The sequence below is a fragment of the Felis catus genome, chromosome A1 (genome assembly GCF_018350175.1).
Source record: "Felis catus isolate Fca126 chromosome A1, F.catus_Fca126_mat1.0, whole genome shotgun sequence".
NCBI lineage: Eukaryota > Metazoa > Chordata > Mammalia > Carnivora > Felidae > Felis > Felis catus.
The window spans coordinates 4,472,815-4,493,552 of record NC_058368.1 but is presented as its reverse complement, the minus strand read 5'-3'; the positions used below and the strand labels follow the sequence as shown (position 1 = coordinate 4,493,552).

The 20,738-nt window shown below is 47.9% G+C and overlaps 1 protein-coding gene and 1 long non-coding RNA gene across 14 annotated transcripts in view; one reads left to right on the top strand and one right to left on the bottom strand.

Moving 5' to 3' along the window:
* Window positions 1-101: 101 nt before the first annotated feature.
* Window positions 102-5,991, bottom strand: LOC111559532. 4 transcript variants are annotated; one of them, XR_006588457.1, is made up of 4 exons: window positions 5,240-5,991; window positions 4,887-5,140; window positions 1,616-2,190; window positions 102-332 (listed from the first exon to the last, which is right to left on the bottom strand). It is a non-coding gene; the product is annotated as an uncharacterized LOC111559532 (long non-coding RNA). The 4 variants fall into 4 exon arrangements; XR_002740578.2 differs by lacking the exon at window positions 102-332 and having other exon boundaries at window positions 1,406-1,782; window positions 1,875-2,190; XR_006588465.1 differs by lacking the exon at window positions 102-332 and having other exon boundaries at window positions 1,406-2,190; window positions 4,887-5,112.
* A 51-nt stretch (window positions 5,992-6,042) lies between these two features.
* MIPEP (mitochondrial intermediate peptidase) overlaps window positions 6,043-20,738 on the top strand; it is a 200,559-nt gene continuing 185,863 nt past the window's right edge. For 4 of the 10 annotated variants that reach the window (XM_006927168.4, XM_045041758.1, XR_006588074.1 and 1 more), the window contains exons 1-4: window positions 6,046-6,330; window positions 9,019-9,192; window positions 12,383-12,471; window positions 15,462-15,548. In XM_006927168.4, coding sequence (XP_006927230.1) covers window positions 6,142-6,330; window positions 9,019-9,192; window positions 12,383-12,471; window positions 15,462-15,548 — 539 coding nt within the window. In that variant the 5' untranslated portion in view covers window positions 6,046-6,141. Of the gene's footprint in view, window positions 6,331-9,018; window positions 9,193-12,382; window positions 12,472-13,953; window positions 14,130-15,461; window positions 15,549-20,738 lie in introns of those variants that run through there. The other 6 variants (XM_045041790.1, XM_045041638.1, XM_045041709.1 and 3 more) reach the window with 5 other exon arrangements.

Genomic DNA, 20,738 nt, shown 5'->3' with positions numbered 1-20,738 from the left:
TCCGGAGAATCCTTTGCACGCGTGTTTCTCATGGGACCAGTGTTCTGATAACGCTAGTTAGTTCTTGAAGGAGCCGCATCAGGACTCACCCCTCATCTGAATTTCTGGGGACACCGGGAAGCGTCCAAGCGCTCATTCCATATCGTAGCTAACACAAGGCGTAAGCTGGTGACGGGTCATTCCAGAAAGCTGTGGAACGCTTTGCTCATTTGGTAGCTTGGGTTTTAATCGCCATTTAGGTCAACAAATAGTTGTTTACGAAACCAGTTGCCAGGCTCGAATTTGTACTGGTTTCCTGGGATTATTGTCAGAACGCACCACAAACGGGGGAGCTGAAAACCACAGAAAGTAACTGTCTCACGATGCTGGAGGCTAGGAGTCTAAATCAAGGTATCAGCAGAGCCAGTATCCCTGAAGCCCCTGAGGAAGGTTCTACCTGGCTCCTTTCAGCTTCTGGCAGACCCAGACTTTCCCCGACTTGCGGAAGCCTCCAAGCTCTGCCCCCATCCTCACCTGGCCGGCCTTCCTCTATGTCTGCCTGTGCGCAAACCTCCCTTTTCTGATAAGGGCACCAGTCATTTGGATTAGGGGCCACCCTAATCTAATATGACCTCCTCTTAACCTGAGTACACCCACAGAGACCCTGTTTCCAAGTAAGGTCACGTTCACAGATACCAAGGGTTAGGACTTCAGCGTATCTGTTTGGGAGACACGATCCAACGTATTATAGGCTGCTCTGGTCCTCCAAAGTCCCTGACCTTCCCCAATGCCAAATACACTCACCCCATCCCAACATCCCCCAAAGTCTTAACAGTGTCAGCATCCATGCTAACTCTAAATCTCATCTAAAAATCGCCAGCTCAGAGTCCCCGATCGCATCATCTTACTCCTTTAAGTCAGTTATAAGTAAGAGCTAATGCGTGGATCATCCTGGGGCAAAATCCCTCTGCCTCTGTGAACCTGTGAAACCAGACACATCATTTGCTTCCAAAATACAATGGTGGGAAAGGCACAGGATAGACAGTCCCATTCCAAAAGGGAGGAAAAAAGAGATCACAGGTCTCAAACAAGTTCAAAACGCAGCAGGGTGAATTCCTTTTGATTTTTTTCACTATTTACCTCATAAAATTGTTTTAACATTTATTTTTGAGAGACACAGAGCATGAGTGGGGGAGGGGCAGAGAGAGAGGGAAACACAGAATCCGAAGCAGGCTCCAGGCTCGGAGCTGTCAGCACAGAGCCCGATGTGTGGCTCGAACTCACGAACTGTGAGATCATGACCCGAGCCGAAATTGGATGCTTAACCAACGAAGCCACCCAGGCGCCCCATTACCTTATAAAAACTTTAAAGGAGCTATGCAAAAGGAAAAGGTTCCTGGACAGAGACATGAAACAGCTACGGTGGAAAGCAGAGGATGCAGGTGAATTTACTGAGAGAACGAGGTAAGGAGAAACTTAACGTTTTAGGCCACAGTGGCTATTCTTGTTCAGATGGGCACCCTCTGCCTCCCTCTTGTCTGGTCCTGATGTGTACCCTCAGACAAGTCTTTCAAAGGGTGTAGACTCTACACTCTGGGTAGACATGGGATTGAGGCCTATTTAGTAAGAATAGTACCTTCTGGCCACGGTGACTATTTCCAAAATGGTGCCCGATCCCATCAGACCCAATGGCATGCAATCTGCAACTTTGGAAGGCCTGTTGTGGGGGAGGGGGGGGGAAGGGCAAGATCTTCAGGTGACGTCAGGACTTTACTTGGCAGCCATTTAGCTCATCTGTAGAGCCTGAAAACAAAGCCAAACAGGGCTGGAGATGAGCCAGTTCTGATGACATTGTTAAGACCCCTAAAGCCAGCTGTCCCTGAAGGCAGAGATACCTCTGGACTAGGTTGTTGCGTGAGCCACCGGATTCTCGGTTTCAACCAGTCTGACGCAGGTCTTTTGTTGTTAGTGCCATTGTTACCACGGCTTGTGTCTAAAAGAACGTTGAGGAGTCTATGACCTAAGGAGGGGGGCAGCGTGATTATAGCGGAAAAAGCCCAAGACGAAGAATCGAGATGTACGGGCTGTCGTTCCAGCCTTGACCAAGGAACCTGCAGTGGGTACGTCATTCAGCTCTTCTGTGCTCCAGTCTCCCATGGTACAGCAGTGGTTGACTGAAATCACTTTACACGTTCCAAAGCCTCTAATGTTCTGCAAGTATTACATAGCCTTCAGTTAACTCAATATACTTTTTTTTTTTTTTAAGTTTACTTGTTTATTTTGAGAGAGAAAGTGCGAGCAGGGGAGGGGCAGAGACAGGGAGACAGAGGATCTGAAGCACAGTCCACGCTGACAGCAGAGAGCCCGGCACGGGGCTCCAACTCACGAACCCTGAGATCATGACCTGAGCCAAAGTCGGACGCTTGACTGACTTGAGCCACCCAGGCGCCCCTCGAATACTTTTCCATGAGGAAAAGCAGCCTGGGACCAGTTTATCTGACAGGATGGGCCACTAGAAATTGGGACTTAGGGCCATTCTATCCATGCTCCAAGTCAACACACTTGGGACGACGTCTTCATTCCCTGGGGAAAGTGGGGCTTTTTTCTAAATGATCATTACAAGCAGGCAGCAGTCTGTAAAAATGAAGAATTGAAAAACTGCTCGGTGCTTATGGAAAATCTGGGAAATGTACAGAAATAACTTCTGTTTACAGGTATTTGATTGGCCTTCCTTAACTTACTTCTTCTAGAGCAGAGCCAGGACCGGGGTGAAGCAAGTGAGGGGCCCTGGGTGCAGAATCGAAGGAGGGGCTCACCTTCAGGTGCTGCCACTGCATGCACTTGACCCCGACTGTGAGTGTCTCCTTCAGTTTTGCACTGTGGCCCCTGTACCCACCTTGCTGTCCTCCTTCCCCTCAGCTACCGCGGGACTGATCACTTTATTTATTGAGCCAGAGTGTCCTTATTCTTTGGCTTTTTTTAATGTTTATTTTTGAGAGAGAGAGAGAGAGAGCAAGCAGGGGAGGGGCAGAGAGAGGGGAGGACAGGGGATCCCAAGCGAGCTCTGGGCTGACAGCCGTGAGCCCGATGTGGGGCTCAAACTCACGAACCGTCAGATCATGACCTGAGCTGAAATCGGACACTCAACTGACCGAGCCCAGGATCCCCTCTCTGGCTTTTTTCAATTGTAGTAATCTAAGCGGTTTCTCCCCAAAGTCTGGTTTTGTTAGGGCTGAATCGGGAGGCGACCTGTGCTGACTTATTCAGGAACCCAACTTTATACGCTGAGATAGACATAAAGAAAAAAATACATTTATGACCACACATGGGATACAAGCTTTTATAAAATTCTTCTTCTTTTTTTTTTTTGATGAAATATGGAAGATGGGATGTAAAACATAGTTTAAAGGATTTCAAAAGATAAAGCTGGACTGGCAGGGGTGGGGCGCATGTAATGCGCCATTTGTGATTATTTTTCATTGGCTGGCTGTGAATCTGGGCTGCAGGTCTGAACAGTCTAATGATGCCAGGCTCTCTGAGACACAAGACACCTGGTTAATTTGGGACAAGCTGTCACCACCCCCACCCCCCACCCCCCACCCCCACCCCAGGACACTCTTAGGCTTAAATGTTGCATTACGATGGTTAGGGATCCTTGTAGGAAAATCATTCTGGGCTAAAGGAAGGCTCTCAGGTTTGAAGCACCTTTTTTTTTTTTTATTTTTTTTTTTAAATTTTTTTCAATGTTTTTATTTATTTTTGGGACAGAGAGAGACAGAGCATGAACGGGGGAGGGGCAGAGAGAGAGGGAGACACAGAATCGGAAACAGGCTCCAGGCTCCGAGCCATCAGCCCAGAGCCCGACGCGGGGCTCGAACTCACGGACCGCGAGATCGTGACCTGGCTGAAGTCGGACGCTTAACCGACTGCGCCACCCAGGCGCCCCTTGAAGCACCTTTTTAAGAAAAAGATGAAAAAGCATTTTTGTCAAATATATATATATATATTTGTCAAATATATATATAATATATATATTTGTCAAATATATATATAATATATATAATATATATAATATATATAATATATATAATATATATAATATATATAATATATATATATTATATATATTATATATATTATATATATATAAATTTATTTTTTTTGTCAAATATATTGGTAATATACTGATGAATTTTCTTTTTTACACGACACATCTGACATCTTTGTAAGGGTCTGCTATATGGCCGTTAGGTCGGCCACATGGGGTAGGCTGCCCTGTGAGCCACCGGTTGCCAAAAATGAGATATGGACACAGAGTTAGGAATTTGGGGATTTTAAATCATTTGAAGTCTTTGATTAAAAGCCAGGAGAAAATGAAATCACAACTTACCGTACATGCATAATGAAATACAGTTTATAGTTAAGTTGTAAAGAATCGTATAGGTTCGCTACACTGCTTGTCTTAGCTAAATTTTAATTGTTATGTGCCACGATTAACTGGGCCTTTTCTCCCTGCCTGGCTAAACTGAAAACAAACTCCATTTGAAACTAATTTTTTTTTTTTTTTTTTACCCCCCAGGAGAAGGGAGGAAGGGGGATTAGAAGCGATCTATAGGACGCACGTACCACTCACTCCTGGCTTCACCTTCTGGCTTTCTGGGCCCTTCCACAAGGCTCTTAGGACTGATCAAACCCAACAGGCAATGCTCAAGTGAACAGTTTTACTCCAAGCCCAAACATTCAGGGGAGATAAAGCTCTGGAACGACTTCAAATAAAGCGGTTTCAGAAAAATGTGCCTGTGGGTTGCCCCGGAACCAAAAGGTCCACTCGGGCTCTTGTTCCTCTGCACAAGTCACAGGAATCCTCCTTCTAGCTCGCCACCGCCCTCGATGCCCTGCGCGCTCACCGATTTAACCAATCAGTCGGCATCCAGTTCCTGCATAAAATTGAGGCCGTGTGTTTCGTATTTCGAGGCGCTGGTGGGAGGCGGCGGTAGCCAGCCCTCCCCTCTTGCTCGCTTTCCTAGGTGGGCCTCTTCTCACACCCGCACCCCCGGCTTCACTTCTGCAGAAGCGTCAGTTGTCAAGGGGCCCGTCCCACGTGCGTCCGCCACTCTGCAGCCCGGCTCCACCCTGAAATAGACCAGGGACCGGCAGGTGTCTGCAGGGAGGAAGCCAGGCAAAATGTGAGGGTGCCGTTGGCAGCCTCCCCTCCCCTCGGTCCCTTCCCCAACCGTGGCATTTTTCTCCCTCCACCTACAGAAGCCTCTCGAAAGAAAGACACCTCGCTGTGAACTCGTTCACGTAATCTGCACGCACTTCTGGAAGGTACAGGAGGCAGGCACCTGGCACGATTCCCTTTCTGCAGACGAGGGCGTTGAAGTTTAGCAAGGGTAAGCTTCCCGCCCTGGACAAGAACCCGGCCCGACTCCGCCTGTCGTGTGATTTCCGTTCATTTAGGGGAGGCCAAGGCTGTCCAGGGCCCCCAGCCCTTTCCCACACTCCCCATCCTAAGCCCCAAGTCGCAGTTTCCTTTCTGCCTCCTGCCCCCAAATCTTCTCATTCCCCTATGGCTGAGTGAAGTGCGGCGAAATCCTCCCTCTGCAAATGTACACTGTAGATTAGTTATCGTAACAATTTTACCAGCCAAACTCTGAGTGGAGACTCACTGGCAGTAAATTTACTCGGTTGCACACAACCATGCGGGGCAGTCATACCGTAGATTTAATTTCGACCATCGTTTAGGGTGGAGGCCGACAGAGTCGACGAGCGTCACCGGTGCCGTCACGTCGGGGAAGGCACTCAGGCGGCGGTCGCCGAGCGTTCGCTGCCCCTCCTGGAAGAATTCACCCTGCGGCGAGACTTTGCCCGCCTCGCTCGAGTCACGTGGGAGGGAAGCGTAAACCTGGGCCGTTCTTTACTCCAGACGCACGGGGGCGCAAGACCGCGGCGTCCGCCGTGAAGGCGGCGGAGCGACGCTCTTGCTCGCGGGACTCCGACGTGCTCACGTTCTGAGGGCCTCGAGCCCCGACCCGGAAGCGCTGGCGTCACGTGGTGCGGCGTGGCCCGCTGCCTTGGAAACGCGGTGCGCGTGCTCCCGGCGGGAGCTGCGGTGCAGGGGCGGGGTCTCGCGGCGGGGGAAGGGGCTGCTCTGGGCTCCAGATGCTGTGCGCCGGGAGGCTGGGCGGGCTCGGAAGCCGGGCAGCGCCTCTATGGCCCGGGCGAGCGGGCTCGAGGGGCCTCGGAGCCAGGATCCGCGCCCGAGGGGTCAGCACCAGCTGGTTCCCGGTGGGCGCCGCCTTCAATGTCAAGCCCCAGGGCCGCCGCCTGGACCTGTTCGGCGAGCGCCGGGTGAGCGGCGCGGGAGGGGGCTCCCCTCGTCCCCCCCGCGTGGCCCAGCAGGGATCCGGGCCGGGTCTTTTGGGTCTGGGAGGAGCCGGGCAGCGAACCCGCTTTGTACAGTAGGGTGTCGTGTGCGCTCTCGGTGACCTTGCCCGTCACCTCCTCTTTGAGGGGCTGGTGTAAGGGGCGCGGGGCGGCCCTTAGGGGTCCTGCCCCCCAGAATGTGGGTCCTGGGACCTGCCTCGTGTGAGCCCTCGCTCCACGTGCACTTAAAATAGTTCATTTTGGCGGTGGCGGTGAATCCCGCCTGCCGGGTCCCGCCCTCGCCTCACACTGGGACCAACCCCAGCCGAAGTGCGCTTTTGCCCCAACCCAACCCTGGTGCCTTGGCGCCTGGCCCTGCAGCTCATGGGCGGCGTCGAGTTTCCGTGTAATTACTAATGCCGGCGATGCTCGAAATGCCGGTTTAAATTTTTTCCAAAGCTTTGGGCTCTTCTTGTTATAAAACACAAAAACTGTTGAGAACCGTCTAATTTCCTATAATGCGATGGCGTTGATCACGTTGATTTCTTCCCCCGGGAAGTCACTGACTGAATTCTCTGGTTCCTGTTTATTGCTACGTCCACACACGCAGCAGGTGTCTGGCGTTACGTAGGCAGTCTATATTTACCGAGTGCCTGAGTTAAAGGTGAAAGGAAGGCACGCTTGAAAGGGATTTACCCTTCTATTCCTGTTGTACTTTACATTTGTGGATTTTACCCTCCTCAGGTTGTTACTTTTATGTTTGCCTTTTAAATTTCTTCATTATCTGTACCACTGCCTTTGTTATAAGAGCCTAGGATACCGTTAACAGTGAGCTTACTGATTTGAGTGTTTTCTTATTTGATCTCTGCCATTAGCTTTGACTGTTTTAAAAATATTTTTGTATGAAATTGGCCAACTTCCATAGGGGTAAATACCAGAATAAGGTCTTAACATACTTGGTGAGAGGAGAACAACCACGTATAGGTATTGAGTAGAAAGATGAAAAAAGTAAGTTTGGTTTGGGTGGATGAAATAGAACTAATTTTAGCTTTTTTTTTTTTTTTTTTTGGAAGATCACGAGTTTAGATACTGACGTTGGATTTTCAGGTACCTGAATTGGTTTTTGATTAAACAAGAGAACAACACAAAACCACAAAGGTTAATGTAGTTTTTTTTTTTTTTTTATCATTCCCATAACTAGTAGTCTGAGGTTTAGAATTCCCAACAGCAGTGTGGAGAGGTGTGCTGGGAAATGAAAAATAGTCTGTACTTGAATCAAATTAAATCAGTGTAGAGAATCTGATTTGGTTTTGGTCCTGATTCTGCTCTGCCCGCAACTGTCTTTTATTTTTTTCATTATTTAATCGGTTTGGAGAGAGGTTAATTTCACGCATCCCTTCTTGCAGAAAAGGTAGGCCTTACCGGTCCTGAAAATTTTACCTCTTGCTGTTTTCCAAAATCAACCTATTAGTCATCTGCAAAGTTCAACTACAGAGCTAAGCGCCGGTCCGTTAATTTGTCTCGTCCACGAGTTTGCCCATGTGGTAGGCACTATGCTGGGCAGCTGGTTCAAATGATGAAAGCGGTTCCTCCCTCTAGGATCTTGCCTTCTCAGGAGAGACTTTCAAACAGATAAATTGCAGTACGGAAGTATGGAAGAAGTGTGGGCTTTGGAGATGTACGAAGCGGGCTCAAGTTCTGTCTTTCCCACAATTAATGACCTCAAACTTTTTTTTTTTTTTTTTTGGCTTCTTAAAGTGTGTTTCTTATGTGTGAAAGAAGAATGATGGTTCCTGCACTAGGATTATGTGATTTAAATGAGGGAACCTGTATTAGGTCCAGAAATCTCCTCTTGGCGTGCAGTAAGTGCATCGTAAATGCTTTGTGTTTTCTATCCTGCCTTCCTGGGTGCTGGAACGAGTGTGTTTGAACTGGTAGAAAAGGACGGTCGTTCCCATTGGATGAGTGATCTTTGTCCTCATCAAGATGCTGAAATGCTTTCGGAAAGTATAAAATTTGCTGCTTTCAGCCAATGAGTCGGTTTTAACATGCTTATTAAATCTTCCTGAAGTGTCTATGTGCTCAACTCATCCTCTCTGTCTTGAGTTGTGGAATACCTGGTTCTAGGTACTGGACTGGACCCAATGGCCAGCAGCGTCCCCAGAAGACTTTACATATACTTTCTAATATAGTATACCTGTATCCATGCTGTCAGATATGTACTGTCATCCCCATCGTGCTTAATGAGAAACTTAGACCCAGGAGGAGAGAGAACTAGGCCAACCGGGGTCATATGGCTAATGGTGATTACAGCTAATATCTATTAAATGGCTTTCTGCGTGCCAGGCAGTGTTGAAATGCTTTAAAAACACGTATCATCTCATTTAATCCTTGTAACTACTTTATGAGGTAGGGTCTGCAGTAGTGGCTGAGCTGGGTGTTGAACCTGTATCGTTCTGTTTTTGTTTTGTGTGAAATAATTAAAAATGAAAAAACATTCACATTCTTAAAACAGGTGTCGTTTAATCTATGGAATGACGTGGGAAATGTGAACATGGCATTATGTGATACACCAGTGAAAACCGAGATTTCCTCTCCGAGAAAAGGACTTACACTTAACACCGAAAAATCGTGTTTTTTAGTGACAAATGGGAACTCTTCTCTGGATTGCAGGGTCTTTTTGGAGTTCCTGAGCTCAGCGCCCCAGAAGGATTTCGGGTCGCCCAAGAAAATGCCTTGAGGAAGGCAGACTTGCTTGTGGAGCGCGTGTGTTCCGTGGCACCTGGGCCCCAGACTGTGCTCATTTTCGACGAGCTCTCTGATTCCTTGTGCAGGGTGGCCGACTTGGTAAGACGCTTGGTGTGAGCCTCGAAACTACCTGGGTGTCAAGCTGGTAACGTTTAAGCTAAGTTTCTTAGGTTTAATGCTAGACTATAAAGTTAAAAGCATCTGGTCCTCGCTTTGGCAGCACGTATGCTGACAGCATCTGAACCACCTGAGAGCTGACTTGTTCTCGTGGGAGAAAGTCTTTAGGAAGGGAAAAATGTAGAGGACAGGGTGACATGTAGAACTTGTACCTTAATACGTGTAGTTACGAAAATAGCACGTGATGTATAATCAAACAATGATTACTCGTATGGCAAAGATTCCTCATAAAAACTTCTACGAGAATTTTAAGAGGACATTTACCTGCACATGACAGTAAAATTAATCCTATGAAAAGCCCGTTTTTGTCAACCTTTTCAGAAATGTCTTTTCCGGTGAAAACTAAGATTTGGATACGAAACTGATTGTATTAGTGGCTTTCTTTTTTTCACATTTTGAAGCTGAAACAGACATATACCTCCCTCTCTTCGCTGAGAAGCCCGTTGCTGAGATAGAAGGCACACGTGTATCTGCCCTAAAGAGCCACGTCTTCAGTAGTCACGTCGTTAGAGTGGCTCACGTGATCCAAAACTGAACCCTCCTGAGCCTGTCTACTTTGTATTAGACTATATATTGCCTTCCCTTCACATTCGTTCCGTGTCGAGCCCCCACCACGTGCCAGGCTCTGTTCTAGGCACTGGGAATGCGGCTCATGACGCTCACGGTCTCTGGCCTCAGGGAGCTGATGTTCCGATGTCGGCTTTTTTTTTTTTTTAGATCTTATGAGGCACCAGGCCCTGGTGAGAGGTTTACCTGGATTAACTGAACTAACCTTGTTAGCATTTTCAGTTGAGGAAAGAAAGGCAGTAACAGGTTAAGTGATGTGCCCAAGGTCACTCTCCAGTAGGGGGTGGGGCTGGGCTCAGAGTCCAGGCGTTCTGGCTGTAGAACTCACGCCCTTGACCCGCTGCTCTGAACCTCCTACTGGCCGGCTGGCTGCTTAGGTCAGATGAATAGGTCTCCCTTACCTGGAGAGGTTGGAGTGCCACTTAGCTTTTTAAAAAGGATTTATTTTTAAAATTATCATTTGGCAAACTTGGCTTCTTTCTGGGGCTGGTGTAGTTCTGTGAATTTTAACTCACGTATTCACGTAGCCACCGCCACAGTTCGGGTACATAACCATCTCATCACCCCCCAAAGGCCCCTGTGTAGTCCTGCCCAGGCCTCCCCTCTTACCTCTGGCAACTACCCACCTGTTCTCCCTCCTGCAGTTGGCCTCTTTTAAAATGTCAGATAAGTGGAATCACTTGCCCTTTGAAAATGACCTCTTTCACCCAGCGTAACACCTCCCCATCCTTGTTTTTTGCATGTTTGGAAGTCACTTCCCGGTTTTATAGGGTCTCGGTTTGCCCTGCAAATGCTTTGGGTGGAGGAGGAGAAGGGAGAGGCACTCACTGCCCGAGGACCCCTCACACCTCCTCCATGTAATTGTGCCGATGGAATCTGCAAAGGGACGTCGTTGTCAGGGAATTTCACTTATGTGCCATCAAGTACTGGCTTTATGTCTTCGTTGGTGGTTTATTTGTTGTCTTAGCCTGCATTTTAATTAAGTGGTGGTCTAGGATTTTTTTTTCCCCCCCAGTTTTGCTTTTGCTCCTCGCTGAGAGATCTTAACTCTCTGCCCCATAGCTTGTCCTATTTTTAAAGTTTTTTATGATTATGAGGTATAGTAGTATGGCATTTAAAAAGTTTTAAATATGACTTGTATGTGGAAATCTTTGAGTAAAAAAGTCAAAGAACCTTCTGCCTTTTCTTTTTTAAATGTTTATTTTTGAGAGAGAAAGCATGAAGAAAGGGTAGAGAGAGGGAGAGAGAGGGAATCCCAAGCAGGCTCCCGTGGTGTCAGCCCAGAGCCTGATGTGGGGCTCAAACTTAATGAACCGTGAGATCATAACCTGAGCTGAAAGCAAGTTGGACGCTTAACAGACCGAGCCACCCAGGTGCCTTGACCCTTCTTCCTTTTGAAGTTTTAAGGTTTTATCTGCCAGTAGTAGGATCAATACCATAATAGGGCAAGGATTTTATAAACTATGATTTACCACCAAATGGACATTCACTTTCTTTTTCTTTTTTTAATACATTTCCTATGTAACAGTATTGTTTTCCTCATCAGTACTACAGATGAATTTTAAAATGTATGCCAGTATCTTGAAATTAATATTGATTGTAAATTCTGCAACGTGTAGATTAGTAATTTGTACAAATTGTAAATTCTACATAGCTAATTTCTCAGGTACTAATGTTATCTCATTGTTACATCAGATGTATAAAACTATGGATTTAAATGTTTTTACATTGAAATCTAATAATAAAATTAGGAACTTTGACCTTGTGGTGATTTTATTTCGTATTATAGTCATACATGTTCTTTTCTCAGAGAACGAGGAACATCCGTGATATTTTGTAGTTCCCTTGCTTTTTTCTTTTGAAGTATACTGCAATTAACATGAAAACTAAAGTCTAACCTTACATGATTTCATTAAAAAAGTAGAAAGAAGTGTAGCTCAGTTAAATGCTGAGGTCAGCGTAGCAGCTGCTGCAGGCCCTGGTGATTGTGAGTCATGGGAGCGAAGAGTAGGAATCCATTTTTATTAAAAGGCCTGTAAAGAGAGAATGTGCCTTTGTTTTCTGCACAAAGGCTAGAATGTAGTTAAATCAGCCTTGAAACTGTGCTGTGTGTCAATTAAAACAACAAAAAAAAGAGAAGCCTGTAAGAGCTGTTCTCTGCAGCCAGGTTAACATGTGGGAAGCGCACTGTAAACGATCTTAGCCAGAAAGTTGTAGAGTATTTGAAATAAGATTCTGCTTCTTTTGAAGTATAGAATTAGGGAGAATTGACTTGGCGTTTACGTTTGAAGGAGAACGGCTTTCCTAAAACGAGGCCAGTGAACGTATTTTCTCCGGAACGATCCCCACTGGATCCCGGGGACTCCCAACACGTTGAGAAGGAGGCCGCGTCGCCCGACTGGTGTAGGAACAGCTCAGCAATGGCAACGCGGAGGTCGGAGCCAAGGGGCTGACTCGACGGCGGAGGGTTTCCCTTCTGCCCCCTGATCTCGGAGGAGAGCCTTCCATCACACCCCCTCTCGGTTTTGTCTTTCTTCCTCGTTAGGCCGATTTTGTGAAAATCGCCCACCCCGAGCCCGCGTTCCGAGAGGCGGCGGAGGAAGCCTGTACAAGCATCGGCACCGCGGTGGAAAAGTATGTTCTGTCCCCCCCTCCCTGCCTCCGTTGCGGTCTCGGGGCGACGCGGCTTTGTGGATTTGCGCTTTCGGACGTTTGTCCGCGGGGCTTGCCCCCCGCCCGCAGGGTAGGGGACGGCCTGCGCTGCCCTGGGTGGTGGGGGCGGGGGGCGGGGGCAGGGGCGTGCCCCGGCGGGGCCCCGTGTCTGTCTGTCCGTTCCCCCGGTTCGTTCGGTCGCTTGGCTTCCCCGTCAGCGAGGCGGTCACGTGCTTTGCGTCGCGTTTGCTGCGCGGAAGGCGGGCTCACACCGCGGTCGCGTGAGGTACCGAGCGAAGCTCCGCCGCCCTGGTGACCGTCGTCGCCACGTTAAGTCAGAGCCTCTCCGAGTCTCGACGCCGGCCGCCCTGCGGGCCCCCGGCTCGGGGTCAGGGAGGGTCCAGGGCGGTCAGAAAGCCAGCCCGGAGGGCCGAGGCGGGCCGGGGCTGTGACGCAGCGGGCTCGGGTGACCCTGGAGGGCCGAGGCGGGCCGGGGCTGTGACGCAGCGGGCTCGGGTGACCCCGAAGGGCCTCGAAAGGCCTTGCGCCTCTCACGAGGGCTCGGCAGCGCTGGCGAAAACCACCCCCAGGGGCGCCGCGCGGTACCGAAAGCTCTTCGGCGCCCGACGCGCCGCCGCCGCCGCCGCCGCCGCCGCACAGCGTCCCCCGCGAGAGAGCGCCGCGGCTCGCCCGGCCCGGCGTGGACGCGGTGGCCACCCAGCTTGGATGGGGACCTGCTGCTCGGGCCCCGCGGAGCGTCACCTGCTCTGCTGGGGACAGTGCCTGTGATCTCCTGTCGCCACTGCTGCTCACCGTGGCAAGTTGAAAGAGACGAAGCCGGTCCCTGCCGACCCCAGACACCCGGCACGCGGCGGGGGCGGCACCAGGGGGCTCCGTGGGAGGGAGCACGCCTCGTCCAGGGAAAAGTCCCAAGAAACGAGTCACAGCTGCCCGGGTGCCCGCCTGAGCCACCTTGATTGAACGCTGCATCGGGCCTGAGTCTAGATGCGCTTCCGGTCTCATGGATGTGGGTTCCGAGTTTTGCGGGGGGACCACACGGGAGCCATGACCGAGAGCCGGGTGTTGTCCTGAGCATCCGGGCAAGGTCCTCCCTTCATCCTGGAGACGTGCGCCAGTCTTTCCTTCGGTGCCACACTCTGGCCACCGCCCGAGGCCTGCCGAGGGCCTGAAGGGAGGGTCAGGAGGCAGAACTCGCAGCCTTCACTCCATTCCCCGCCCTGCTCTCCATTCTCAGCACCAGGGCTGCTTTTCTCCTTTGGTCTAGCTGAGCTGTATCTTTTTTTTTGTTTTTCAACATGTATTTCAACATATACATATATATAATATATATATGTATTTCAACATATATTTTCAACATTTTTTTTTGTTTTTCAACATGTATTTTCAACATATATTTTCAGCATATATTTATTTTGCGGGAGAGAGAGCGCGCGAGAAAGTGAATCCCCCCAATGTGGGACTCACACTCACCAACGTGAGGTCACGACCTGAGCCCAAATCAAGAGTCACGAGTAACCGACTGGGCCACCCAGGCGCCCTTAACCGAGTCCTATCTTAACTGCTTCCATTGATCCTGGAGGAATCTATTTCCAGTAGCGGAAATAAAAGCCTGAGATGAGGTGTGTTTGTTTAGAGTTGATGCCAGCTGTAGGCTAGAGACCTTATCTCAGGATCTTAGGACACAAAACGTCACGTGGGACGTTGGCTCAAACCTCTGAAGGGAGGACACTGCGGCTGCCTCTAAACCTGTCCTTGTGACACGCGGTGGCCCGTAGGGTGAGCAGGCCTGGAGGAGATAGGCGCCCACGTCGGTTTTCTCCCGGTTTCCTGGGAGTGATGCCCGGGTGCAGGAGCCGTGGTATGCCTGCCCTTCTGGGCGAGCATCCTCCCAGTGGCGGTGAGTGCCTCAGTCCCCTCAGTCTCTGCGGTGGCCGGTGAGAACCACAGCAACAGAAACCCTTCAATTTCTACAAAGCTGCAGGTGTTTGATTACGCACTGACTGGGGACCTCGGGTGCCTGAGTATGGACTGGCTCATGGTTCTTACCGCCTTGTCCTTCCCAGAGGACCTACCAGGCAGGGAGCAGATCGTATCCCAAACCAGTTCACTGTTTAGCCCCGAGAGTGCCAGGACTTTTTGGCGTCCGGGAAAGAAGGACTGAGGACCTGACTGTGGGATGTCGACCCGGGCTGAGGGCAAAACTGCTGTTGGGGGTGGGGGTGGGGGTGGGGGGCAAGGGCAGGCTGGCAAGGCTAGTGTTTGTCCACTAGGGTGGGGAGTGTGTGCTCTACACGTAGCATGTCATTTAACCCTTAGGGTGACCTGAAGCCGGACAAGCTGGGGGGATTCAAATAACTTGCCCGAGGTCACAGAGTAGCGGTGGGCTTGGTGTTGCAGCTCGAGGGCGTGTCCCTGAAGCCCGTGTCCTTGAACTCTCCCAGGGGTGTGGGCCTGCCACTCTGGCCCGGGAGGGCAAAGGTTACCCGGGTTCTAGGCTCTTCACTCGGGAACCGCAAAATCTTTGTGCCCATCCTTCCTCCCATCCTCGCTACTTTCTCACTAAAAAGACCAAAAGAGAAGTGGCCATTGGCCTATTGCTAACGGAATGAGTTCTCAATGGCAGCGGGCTCAGATCGCCAGCTACGTTCCTCCCGTCCCCTCCCTCCCGACTGCTCTTCTGCTTCCAGCTGCTGGTTGTGGCTTCAGATGCATCCTCTTACCTTTCGGAACCCTCAGTACCCTGACATCCCCGCCTGACGGACTCCCCGTTTCTGTTCTAACTGCGGTGACGCTCTCTCTCTTCCAAATGAGGAGACAAAACCAACCCCCAGAACGCTGGTCTCTGGGCGCGTGCATGCTAGGATGTCACACAGTTCTCTTAATGTAACGCCAAAAACAAGGTATGAGAAAGTCGTTCAATTGGTTTTTTTTTCCATCTGTAATTTTTCTAGGTTGAACACAAATGTGGAATTATATCGAAGTCTGCAAAAATTGCTAGCTGACAAAAAACTTGTGGATTCCCTTGATCCAGAAACCAGGTACTGACTGCTTTGCGTTCCTTATGGTTGTGACCACAGAGGCCAGCGGGTGGCTCCCCCACCCCCATCCCCACCCCCACCGCGTCTCCGCACTCCGGAGCCCCCCTCCGTCTGCAGCCCCCTCCGTCTGGAACATTTCTTCCTGGAGTCTGCACGACTCCTGCACTTTCTTTAGGCCTTCACTCCTCCTCCTCTGTACCAGGTCACGCCCTGTCCTCTTACCCTGCTCCTGTTCTCTTCTTAGTCCTGGCCTTTTCTAGCATTTCTGTTGGCTCATTTGTTTACATCTCTCCGCCACCCTAGATGGGGAGCTCCGGGAGGGCAGGGACCTGGTCTGTTTTGTTCAGAGCTGAATCCCGGCTCCTAGAGCGGTTCCTGGCCTGTAGTAGGTGCTTACCAAAGGAATGAGTTCCTCTAAACAGTTGGGAATTACACTTAGCTTCACGCGTGAAGTTCCATCATGGATACCACCGGAAGATAGAAACCAGTTGATTTTATGGACTGGTGGGATGTCAAGATCCTTGAAATGATTTCCTTTGGTTCCTTAGATGACCTTCATTATTCCGAACTGAAAAAGCTACATTTCTAGGTCAGCCCCCCAAAATATTTGATACAGGATCTTGGATGCCATGTTTCTTTGCGCACATTCATGTCCGTATTAATAATTTTATAACTTTGTCATTAAGCCATCTATATATTACTCATCTCGTGGCTCAGAGGGTATACGTTTTCTTACCTGTTTGTGTTGTTTACTTCTTTTCACTCTCCGATTCTCTCTCCTCCTGCTTCCTTCTTTCTGTCTCCACACAGGGCTTCTGAGCCCCCACGAAGCCCTGCTCTGCAGGGATCCGTCGATAATGGGGTTTTGTTATATATCTGATGTATGAGTACCGTGCCATACGAATTGCACAATGAGGCTGTCTTTGGGGCATTAATTTCCCCCGAATTCCTAGTATGCAGATGCTTGTTTGACCTTATTTCACTTCGTCAATTCTCATGCTGAGGATACTGGGAAAGCTGGTGGTTATCATCAGACTAGTTTGTCTTCACTCTGATTTTAGCCTTGAGCCTGATACTGTCTTCATTAGCAAAACAAGGAGAGGCTGAATGCCTGCTCACTGTGCTGCATTTATACTCAGCTGGTGTTGACTGAGTAGCGACCACAGGTTATTCGTTATCTGATTTTGCTAAAGATGGACTTTTCTGTATTTAATGTATAAAAATTGTAGTGGAACAGCGGACCATTTTAGGTACAAAGGACTTGTTCTGACAGGATGCATACCGCATTTCTAGATGTTCCTAAAAATGCCAACGGGATTTTTATGTTATTTTTTATGTTTCTACTTTTAAATTTTTTAATGCTTTATTTTTGAGAGAGAGCGACCGAGCATGTTGGGGGGGAGGGGCAGAGGGGGGGGGGGGGACACGGTATCCGAAACAGGCTCCAGGCTCTGAGCTGTCAGCACAGAGCCTGACGCGGGGCTCGAACTCAAAAACTGTGAGATTGTGACCTGAGCCGAAGTCGGACGCTCAACCGACTGAGCCACCCAGGCGCCCCATATGAAGTTTAAATGAAATAATGAAAGTAAAATGTTTTGCCAGTGTCTTGCACACAGTAGCCATTCAAAGAATGAGACCCTTCCATCCTTAAAGAAAGATAGAACAGAGAGCCCGTCACTTAACAGAATAGAAACAGAGTTAAGAATAGTGTTTTAATGGTTTGGGATAATGGGTCCCCTCTAGTTAGGTGTCAGTTGATAAATAGTTACGGAGGATCCCTTTTTGCTCAATTTCTTGGAATGTATCATAAAGAAAAGGATAAAGAGATTTATGTGGCAAGGAATTTTATCATAGAATGAAAATATTTTTAGTTCGTGGGACCAAATGTTACGAACGTTAAAAGCCATGGTTTTGATGGCATTTAAAGAAATGTTCAGTGTGTGTGGTACAATTTCACAAGAAAAAGCAGGATACAAACGTCCGTGTTAGTTGGCTCCCACTTACTCAAAACAAGGAGTATAATAAACCGAGAGTAAATTGGATAGAAGCCAAGGGAAGGTCTTCTCTTGTTGGTGTTAGCCACACGTTCGTTGCCACTGAGACAGTGTCTTCCTGAGACCAAAGATACTGCCTCTGCCTGTGCATTTCGGGACCGACATCCTGTTGGGTGTCCCCCACTGGCTCACCCAGCCCAATAGCCAGGGCGAGCGATGTTCCAGTGTGAGGAATTCGGCGCCCTTTATGTCCGTTCGGAAACTCAGCAAACATTTTTCCAGTACCTACTATGTGCTAATTTCTCTAACCTTATCGTAGTTAGTTTCACGTCGTCTTAAAAACATAAGTAGATTGGAGGGAAATAGAAGAACTTTAATAGTGGTTGTCTTTGCTGAGATTAGCGATTTTAATTTTTTCCTACATTTCTACAGTAAAGCTGTTATACAATAAACCTACATTATATAATGTAATAAACTTACATTATACAATAAATTTCCATCCCTATTTATCAACCCCCGTTTTCTTTTTTTTTGCTTTTTTTGTCTTATAAAAACAAACAGAAAATACCTTTGCTAGAAAAGATAAAGTGGAATGTTTTTCAGGTTGACTGTTCAGGAAGGGAGATCACCGTGAGATAGAGATAATGGGGATATTTTAGGGGCTCGAGTGAAGTCCTTAACATTATTTAAGAAAGAAGGTGAGTGACTAAATTATTAACGTGGTCTGTTGAATTTTCAGAATTTTTAGAAGAACGTTAATTCTGTCCATTCAGAGTATAGTGGGCAATAATCAGGAAGATAAGTAGACCCTTTCTAAAGAGTCAGGGAAAGCCAGGAGAGTAGATCAAATATTTGGATAACTTAATTCCCGAAAAAAAATAGTTAAAAAAATTACTATTGACAGAAAGAGGTGTTACACTTGAAATTGGTTCCAAGCGTGCAGCAGCATTAAAGAGAAAAGAAAACACGTCCCATCAGCCAAGAAACCCCGCTTCCGGCACAGCATCAAAGAATTTAATGTTCAAGTGGCTGCTACCAGTTGGAAGAAAAACTGAAAACCTCGTGCGCAAGGCCTTTGAAAAATTGTCCAAGTGTACTCTGTTTCATGGTTTTAATTATTGGGGTTTGGATGGAGTTGAAATAAATAAGTAATTATCATGGTGGCGTTCATAGGTTTGTAGTCTATGAATAAGGAACAGGCTTCTACACGTAAAGCTAATCGTAACTATTTTTCACGCTCTGTAATACATGTATTGACTTTTTAAAACACTGGTTGCCGCTGTGTTTCGTTCTCTCTGCTTATTATATTTAAGCATCCATGACTCCCTCGCGTGGCTCCAACATAACCTTTTGCAAAGATTCTGTGTTCTCCCAACGATTTTTTTTTTTTTTTTTTTTGGATTAAGGTTGTTGAGTGGAAATCACAAATGCCTCCGGAGCCTACAGCAGAGGAACCTGATTTGGTTGGTAGTGGGGGGCAGCCTGCAGAGGCCTCGCAGCGGAGGATAGGGTGATTCATGGGATGCCGGTTTAATCACACTAAGGACTGCTGACCTTGACAGAGGTCTTCCTGGAGGGCCGGAGGGCTGGCAAGGGTTACAGCAGCCTGGCCTAGGCTGGTGGTGTAGGGAAGAAGGGGTTAATTCGGGTGATTGCCTCACTTCTAGTCCTCCTCCCCGTCACCACCCAAATAAATAGTTACCACTTAAGGAGTAATTTTCCCATGCTAATAAAGAAGTGACGTGCAGTTATTTGTTACTTACAGGTTAGTAATACTGGCAGAAGTGCTTTCAGATACGCTCTTGTTTCCTGATCCCCTGATAACGTATCTACCGGTCAGATTTACTTACAAGTGGTATTAGATCCTTATCTCCCGGACATCAGGGATCCTGTTTTCCACTGAAGTAGATTTGAAGAGCTGCGTGTACTCGTTCTGTTTCCATAGCTCGCCAAATTTTCTCTCAATTAGTACATGTATGAATTCAGTATTTGGGTTCCTTTGGTATCTAACGGGAAAGTAAACAACATCAAGTTAGCTTAGAACTAAAAAGGGAGAGATGGACTTCTAAGCATAAAATATTACAGGAGAAAATTAATGAAAAGGTACCCCTTCCTTTAGATGTTGTTCAGGATACTTTCTGCTCCATTGTTTCCTGTTCTTTTTAGTGTCCTGATGAAATTGTTACATCAAGGTAAGGTGGGGAAAATTAGGGCATGTTTTTAAGTCTGCAGATGCATTTGATGATTATTAAAAACCTTGCTCTCACTGGGTGTTGTATGTAAGCGATGAATCATGGGAATCCACCCCAAAACCAAAAGCACGCTGTATGCGCTGTATGATAGCCAACTTGATGATAAATTATATTAAAAAAAAATGTGAAGAAAAAAGATGTTGCTTTCTACGGTGCATGCTAGTATGAATTCTGGAAATGGTGAGGGAACCTTCCATCACAAGTCTTAGCAGATATAGCGCTAGGTGGATGGGAGCAGATAACTAAGGAACCTGCCTTTTAACAGCGATGCAGGAATGAAGGGTGATGGTTCACATAGTGCTGACCTGTGGAAGGATGTTTCTGATGGTCTCGCTTTGAAGTTCCCAAATTCTTCATTTGTATCCTTGTTAGGACACTTGTTGTATCTTTAACAACAAGTTAAAGATGTGTTCATTCATTCAAAAAGTATCGGTTTCCTTCTGGGACCTGTGCCTTGCGGAACACACACGTCTTTACCCACAAGCAGTCTATCATACTCTGTAGTTCCGTTAAATATACATGCTGGATTATAGAGTTTTACCTACTTGCACTTAGCATGTGTACAGCCCGCAAGTACTTATTTGGTGGGTTGTGTAAAGTATGCAGCAAGTGTTTTTTTGAAGGAAAGACGGTGGACAGTCAAAAAGATGGCCATCTTTTCCAGAAAAAACAAACAAACAAAAAAACCCACGGCAGGTAAATTGGCCTCATTGGAGAAATTGTCATTCCTTTGTCAGTTAAAATTGTCAGTTTAAGACATCGTACAGTTAGCATGACGTATATGATACTAAATCACCCATCGGAGAGCTTAAAAGCCCAGTCCGTCAGCTAGATGTTTGGACTGACTTCTAAGATGTTAAGCTCCTGGTTTTAAAGAAAGTGCACGTGTGTGTGTGTGTGTGTGTGTGTGTGTGTGTGTGTGTGTGTGTGTGTTGATACATCTG